Below are 8,187 nucleotides of genomic sequence, written 5' to 3' on the forward strand. Positions count from 1 at the left end.
AAAAAAAAAAAAAAAAAAAAAAAAACCAAAATTTTACACATTAGTGATATTATATGAAGAGAAAAGGCAACATACTTAGTTACTGATCTATATTCTTGGACAGGCTGACTTTTCTAGGTAACTCCAAATGGATACATACATGCATACATAATACATACATACATACATGCATACATGTATATGCTCAAAGAGAAGTTGGTTACTACTGTCCCATGCTTGCTAATTTTTAATGAACTTTATTATGTGCATCTGGGAGCACACTCGTCCCATAAGGCTTTATCCAGCTTCTCATCACAGCACTGAGCTCAGGACAAGGCTTACAATAGGCACTTAAAAATTGCAGAAAAGAGTTTGCCTAAGTTTAGGGGAAAAAAAGCCTAGTTTAGAGTAAGGACAGTGCTTGGGAGGCAGAGGCAGGAAGATCTCTGAGTTCAAGGCCAGCCTGGTCTACAGAGTGAGTCCCAGGACAGCCAGGGCTACACAGAGAAACCCTGTCTAGAAAAAACAACAACAAACAAACAAACCAACCAACCATCCAAAGCCCTGAGAATTTTATAAAACTATACAAATTAGAACTGAGATCACCAGGTCACACAGTTTTTGATCACGATACCTTTGACTTCCTGAGCCTCACGGAGAAGGTCCGTCACCTCCCTTTCTGCTTCCTTAAGTCTGTCCTCAAAGGCTTGATCTGTCACCATGTCATCCCCAGTGCCAAGGTTGGCGATGAGACTCTCTAACTCCTGGAGTTTCACTCGATGCTCAGCAACCTAAGGAGGGGGAAAAGGAGAGGTTGGCTGTGCACGCTGCAGGAAACCGGAGCTCTGTGCAGAGGGAGGTCTGCGCGCTCACACAGACAGCACTGGCGATTTCTCTGGCTTCCACAGCAAGCTCTTGGTACCATCCCTCCTGTACACACAGCTTACTGACAGCTCTCCAGTTCTGACCTCTCCCCTGAGCATCATTTAGATCTCTGCTAGGCATCTCAAACTGAACTCCAGAATCTGATCTCCCTGGGGACTTAAAACCAGCTCCAGCAACATTAAGCAACAACCTTAAGTCCAGCTCCTTATTCTTCTTTTTCTCTGTCCTGGTTTCTCAACACACATATTTATGTAGTCCACGCAAGGGCTTCCCCTCCACCCCATCCCTAATAATCCCTCTTCACACAGCAGTCACAACACTCCTCGTACTGGACTTCTGTACATCCCTACTGAATTTGGAAATAGTCCCCCAGACACTTACAGACAACATAGTCCTATATAACCTGCCAACAACAAAGTTCCTCCCTGGGCAGGGTCTGGGCAGCTTCCAGGGTCCAGGTCTTTGCCCACCACATTCCTCCTCACACGGCTCCTGCCTCTTTACCCTTCGGATCTCACATCACGAGAGTTTCCTTAGAGGCTTTGCAGTTCCCATGGTTAGTACCTATTCCTTTCCTTCAGGCACTTTTCTCAGTAGTGCTACTCCCCGCTCACTAGAACATATGCCTCCGAGCAGAGAGACCAAGTTCAAGGTGTGCACCATTTCTTCTCTGGAGCTTAGAGTAGACTGAGTTTCTACTTCGTGTCTGCTGAAGGAATGAGTGAATGAGCGAATGAATGAATGAATGAATGCCCTACTGACAGCTTACCTTATCCTTCACCAGCCGGTAACAAGCCGGACACTCCTGGCAGCCAGGCCAAGACCGATTGTAGAAATAGTTCTCTTCACACTGGTCACAGCGATGGCCCACAAAGCCTTCCCTGCATTCACAACGGCCGTCGTCTTTACACTGGAGCGAAAGGGACCCTTCATGGTGACAGTCACAAGCTAGGGAACGAGGAGACAATTCCCATTTAACTTGGACCGACGGCACCATCATCATGCGTACTTATGAAACATTCACCTATGAGATTTTTAAATGGTTAAGTCCATGTAGCAGGCGAGATAGACACTTTAAAAGGAAAACTAGGTTGTGAAGTAATATGGGCAGTGCATTTTGCATGTGGCATGTGTGCATACACGTGCATGTATATGCCTACAAAGGTCAGAGGTCAACACTGGGTATCTGTCCTCCTCTACCACCTTTTACCTAATTTCTGTTGTTTATTTGTGTGTGTGTGTGTGTGTGTGTGTGTGTGTATTTTTTGAGACAGAGTCTCATTATGCAGCCTTGGTTGGCGTGGAACTCACTATGGAGACCAGGATGGCTTTAAACTCACAAGAGTTCTGCCTACCTTTGCGTTTGAGTCCTGGAATTAAGGTCCAGGCCTCAGAAGAGTGGCTGTGTCAGCGTTAAAGGTATGTTGTGTGCCACTGTGCCCAGATCTCCCTTGTATTTTGAGACTTGTATCTCAACCCGACCTGCTGGCCGATGGGCTCCAGGGGTCTACCCACCTCATGATAGATAAACACCTGCCTTTTTATACGGGTACTGGGGATCGGAACTCAGGCTCTCTTGCTCAAATGGCAAGCACTTTATCAACTGAGTCACCTCTGCATCCCCTTGGGGCACATTTCATGTGGTATAAAAATTACACGAATGTCAGGCATGGTGAAGAATATGTCTCTGGGAGGAAGGGGAAGTGAGGTCAGCCTGAGCTACACAGAGAAGAACACATACACACACACACACACACACACACACACACACACACACACACACGCACACGCACACGCACACATACACACAGAGTTAAATGATGTAGTGCTCTTTTTCATATGCTTCAGGAACTCCTCTTTACTTTCATCTTTACATTTCTCTAAGAAATAAGAAAACCCAGATGCTAACATAACACTTCTTACACTTCTTTACAGTTTGTTTTCTCTTTGGAATTTCTACATTCCACAGAAGAAATGAAGGAATTCAGAAAGCAAAAAATCCAAACTGTTCTGATTTCCAGGCAAGTGTTTATGCCAAGGAGAGACAGATGTTTATATGCAACCAAACCAAATGGGCTCCAAGAGTGGAGCCAAAGCGAGCCAACAGCAGCCGAGCAGAACCCACGACTGCTTCCCTATTTGCAGAGATGAGCAAGCCAACAATGGCCAAGCAGAACCCACGGCTGCTTCCCTATCTGCAGACGAGGTAGTCAGTAAGTCTTAATAAACAGAGTGGGCAAGCTCGTACTTCAGGGGAGAATTTTTTTTCTTTAGAAAACAAGACTACAAGGAGGAATAAGTATAAAAAACTAGAAAAGGAGACATCAACAAGGTGGTTACAGAGGAACCAAAAGGCCCTTGATCTCCAGAGTTTTCTAATAGTCACAGGAGGTCTCTTCCGTGGCCACAGAGGCTATCAGGCCCGTAACGCACTAACTGGCTTGGGAGACACCGCACTGCAAGTCACCATGTCTTACGTTTGCAGCCTTCAGGTCCAAAGCCAAAGTGGTTGGTCTCACAGCGCTCACAGTGCTGACCGGTGATGCCAGGCTGGCACTCACACTGTCCGGTGCGGATGTCACACTGCCCATTGGTGGAACCCAAAGCATGGCAGTCACACCTGAGGAGAAGCACAAGATGTTTCTAGGGTAGGAGGGGCAGAGTGTGGGCAACATTCCCACCCAGAAGGCAGCAGCACGCTAAGGACGACTTGGAATGTTAGGGGTTGTTTCCTTAGGTCCACACTAAACCCTGCTGACCGAGAACTGGACAGACTCCAGGCTACATCCCTGATGAGTCTGTCTCAGAAGAAACTTGCAATCTGCATTTTGAAATGTCTGAGGGCTGGAGAGATGGCTGAGTGGTTAAGAGCACTGACTGCTCCTCCAGAGGTCCTGAGGTCAATTCCTAGCAACCATATGGTGGCTCACAACCATTCGTAATAGGATGGGATGCCCTCTTCTGGTGTGTCTGAAGACAGCTACAGTGTACTCACATAAATAAAATAAATAAATCTTAAAAAAAAAAAAAAAAGAAGTGTCTGACACACCAGGACTGCCACTATGCTATCCCTTCTGTCCCCTTCTTAAATTCTCTCACACGGCGCCTTCCCTGTATAAGACCCTGGAAACAATCCCTAAGCTACCTGAAGCCAACTGCTTAGAGTAACTGGAAAGATGTACTTCTTATGACATAGACAGCAAGGATCACTTTACACAGACTCAAGTCTCACCTCTCGCAGCCTTGCCCACTCTGCAGGTTGTAGAAGCCAGGGTCACAAGCACCACAGTCCCGGCCAGACACGTGAGGCAGACACTGGCACTGGCCGGTCACCGGGTTACAGCTGCTCTGCTGCTGCACTGTCCCGTAGGGATTGCAGGCACAGGCTAGGGTGGGGAGACAGAGAAAGCAATGGATGCACATCACCAGGGAGAGCACTAGAACCTAAGACCCTGGGACAGGTTCTCTAGGCCTGTGTTGTCTCACAGAAGCTGAGAGCCACAGATAGTCTCGTCTTGGCAGTCTGAACAGAGGTGAGCTATCATTTAAAACACATCGACTTTGTAAACAGAGGGTGAAAAACCATCTTATTAACAGTTTTTAACAGATTATTACCTGCCTAATAACAAGCAATAAAACATCGGCTACTTTGTTAAACATACTAAATTAATTCTCCTGTTTTACTTCTTTGATGGAGTGTAGCAATTTTAAGTTATACAAGAAGTGGTTCACACTACATTCACACAAACTTCTATGTACTGAAGGAGACCCCACTACGGATCTGCACATCGAGGTGTGGGCGTGACTGAGTCTGGCCAGTGGCTAACCTTTGCATTTGTCGGCTGGATTGGGAGCCAGGGGATTTCCGAAAAACCCTTCCTTGCACCGGTCGCAGTAGAAACCAGCCGTGTTATAGATGCACTTCAGGCATTCACCCGTCAGGCGGTTGCAGTTGCCAACCGCGTTGGGATCTATGTTGTCGTTACATTGACACGGGCGGCACAGTCTCACGGGCCCATTACTGCCCAGAGGGTCTCCAAAGTAGCCGTCATCACAGAGTTCACATCTCTTGCCTGTGAATGAGAGGATCTGAGGTTAAAGAAGAAAGGCCTGAGGCATTCCTGCCGTAGATTACCAATGGGTATATACTGTCTAGTCTGACCAGCATATACACAGTCTTGTGGTATGGTGTGGTGTGGTATGAGCAGGAGATCCAGGCTGAGGCCTCAGCACTGGGCCACAACAGTGGAGTGGCCTTGACATACTCGATCCCTGGTTTGCTTACCTCATTTCAAATTCTCTGACAATTAACCAAGATGATGTGTTCAAATTCTTGGTAGTGCAGAGGTTTACCAGCCTCTGCATTCCCACAGAATAGCACGTCCACACAGCCTCAAGCTGAACTTAAAAAAGACGAAGCACGAGGGCGAGCAGGGTCTCTTAACTTACAAAAGCCACTCACTCCCTACTCAAGCACTGTCAGCTAGTGCTGAACTAGAAGAGAACCAGGTATCGCCCATGTCTGCTTTGGAGTTAGAAACTCACCTTCAGGCTATCCATCCTCACTGATCGGGACCACCCTTCCCTACATCTCTGCCACCCCCGTCAACTGGAGACGGCTCTTTAATCTGAGCAGCCAAGCGGGCCTAAGAGAGCCCAGTGTTTCATGACTTAAGTTTGTTTGCTCAGTCACTAACTGCTGCCTGCAAGCATCTGCTATCCACACCAGCACTCTTCCAGGGCGCGAGTGGGTGGATGTGGTCTCTGCACCCATGAAGCTGCTACTGTAGTTAGGGGACCAGCACAGATATGCACACGAGATGTCAGATGCAGACAAGCACGAGAGCATTCAACCAAACCCAGTGGCTAAAATCAGAGTGAGAGCGAAGGCCACTTTATACTGGGAGAAGAGACATTAGGATTAGAATTCAGAGAAGTCTGTCAGAAAAATACCTATGGGAGCTGGGCGTGGTGGCACACACCTTTAATCCCAGCACTCGGGAGGTAGAGGCAGGCGGATTTCTGAGTTTGAGGCCAGCCTGGTCTACAGAGTGAGTTCCAGGACAGCCAGGGCTACACAGAGAAACTCTGTCTCAAAAAAAAGAAAAAAGAAAAAGAAAAAAAGAAAAAAAGAAAAAAAGAAAAAAGAAAAAGAAAAATACCTATGGGAACACTTCTGAACAAGGCTACATGCAGAAACCAACTAACCCGGGTCAGACCATGAAGACAGAAAGACTTAAATTCAAGTGCAGTGACAAGCTACTAGAGAGCCTTTATTTTTCATTTTTTTGGTTGTTTGTTTGAGCGCACATACCATAGATGACTACTGAGGTCAGAGGACAACTTACAGGAGTTGGTTCTCTCTTTTAACTACCTGTGATCCAGGGACTACACTCAGCTCTTGAGGCTTGACAGCAAGAGTTTTACCTACTGAACCACCTCGGCCCCCGCAGAGGTTTTAAGCGGTATGATCACAGAGGGTGGAAACACACACACAATCTCAGCACTTTAGAGTCTGAGCCAGGAAGATCACAAATTTGAGGTCAGCCTGGAATACTCTGTGAGTTTTAGGACAGCCTGGACTACATGGTAAAATAACTCTGAAGAAAAAAAAAATACTAATATAGCGATGTAATCCGATGATATTTTAAAAGTCTCATTCTGGTTCCTGTGTGAAGAACAGATGTTAGGAAAGCAAATGAATCAGGAGAACCGACGAGAGAGGGGACTTTGGCTGAGAGAGGCCGAGGAGGCTGGAGGCTGGAGGCTGGACGGCAGCAGGAAGTGGCAGAGGAGGTTTCTAAGAAAGGAAGGAAAGATGGATCATTTGTGAACCCAAGGATTCTGGCTTCAACAGGCAGGTTGTGGTAGTCTGAAGACCACTGGGAAGGAGAGGGTTAGAACTGGAGAAAAAGGAAAGAAGTGAAGAAGAGGTTTATTTAATAAGCTTGGTATTATAGCTGGGTGAATCTAGAATGCATAGAGTAATCTGCATATTGAATTAGCATGGCCCGAGGAGCAGAGATAGGGAATCAAGGACGAAGGTGGAGACCAGCATGGACTCTGTAACCTGTGCTCTAGGGCCAGCATGGAGGGAGCCATGACCAGACCACAGGGTTGTCACGGCTGTCTGGGGAGGGTTACCTTCCAGAAGCTTACAACTTTAACTCTGGGCCACCAAGCCTGAGGATCCCATCAACATGGGCCTTGGAATAAATACTCTGTCCTCTTTGATCTCGGGCATATACCCCTGGCTACCTTAACTCTGAAGAAGGCCGGATTTGATGCACTGCACACTTCACATCGGACAGAAAAAGGGAGAGCAGATGCGGAGGACGAACAGAAAGCTTCCAGCCCTGCACCAGGTGGGGAAGGAAAGGAAGGAAGGGCTCTGCTCAGGAGAGGGTGCCCAGGGCTACGATACAGACTTTGTTGCCTGAAGAGATTGTCATCAAATTCATATGAAAACCTCCAGCTGGAATAAAGAGGTGATCAAAGGGTACCCAAGAGGAAAGAGAAGAAAACCAAGGAGAATGGGAGGTCAGAGTTCAGATCAGGGGCAGTCAGCCACTGTCTAGCACGGCCACGATACTGACCACTAGACCCGACAAGCAAACACCCAGGTCAATGAGCTGAGCAGGACGTATGGCTGGAGGTGGGGCTTAGGGAAGAGATGAGAACACAGGGAGGGGAACAGAGGGGAATGGGGGCCCTCCCGGCCCTGCTGTGGGCAGCCACCAGCTCCCACACAGTCATCGCCACAGGGTACAAAGGCGACATTCCAGCTATGATGCCTCCTCTGATACTGTAGCTAGTCCACATGTAATCTATACTTCAAAAGCTTGAAATGTGATTTGAATCGGACTAAAACAGAGATACCAGGGTAGCCTGTATCAAACCCATTCCAAAATGCAATTTGCTTTCAAAGTCTAGGGTCAAGGTTCAAATCCCACACTTCTTACACGCACTGAACAAGCAGCGTGCTGTTTAGCCCTGGTTTTGTCTTCCTGCCCTTCTCAGTGAAGGCAAACCAAGCCAAGGCGGGGCAGTCTGTTAGCAAACCGACCCCTCCGTGGTCAGAATAGCTATGAATGCCTTAAACAGACATAATTTTAGGTTCTTTGGAAAATGAATGGAGTGGCTACAGTGGGGACAGAGGTCTACCCAAAGCTCTTAAAAAATAAATAAATAGGGCTGGAGAGATGGCTCAGTGGTTAAGAGCACCAACTGCTTCTTCCAGAGGTCCTGAGTTCAATTCCCAGCAACCACATGGTGGCTCACAACCATCTGTAATGAGATCTGATGCCCTCTTCTGGTTTGTCT

General features: G+C 47.3%; 1 protein-coding gene across 1 annotated transcript in view; it reads right to left on the reverse strand.

Moving 5' to 3' along the window:
- The window catches only part of Lamc1 (laminin subunit gamma 1), a 115,448-nt gene that overhangs the window by 19,728 nt on the left and 87,533 nt on the right, over window positions 1-8,187 (reverse strand). The window contains exons 14-18 of the mRNA XM_021197220.2: window positions 4,692-4,937; window positions 4,097-4,250; window positions 3,342-3,484; window positions 1,634-1,812; window positions 614-770 (exon numbers count right to left, since the gene is read on the reverse strand). Of these exons, the coding sequence (XP_021052879.1) occupies window positions 614-770; window positions 1,634-1,812; window positions 3,342-3,484; window positions 4,097-4,250; window positions 4,692-4,937 (879 nt within the window). The remainder of the gene's footprint in view (window positions 1-613; window positions 771-1,633; window positions 1,813-3,341; window positions 3,485-4,096; window positions 4,251-4,691; window positions 4,938-8,187) is intronic.

This window comes from Mus pahari, chromosome 5, assembly GCF_900095145.1.
Source record: "Mus pahari chromosome 5, PAHARI_EIJ_v1.1, whole genome shotgun sequence".
NCBI classification, from domain to species: Eukaryota; Metazoa; Chordata; class Mammalia; order Rodentia; family Muridae; genus Mus; species Mus pahari.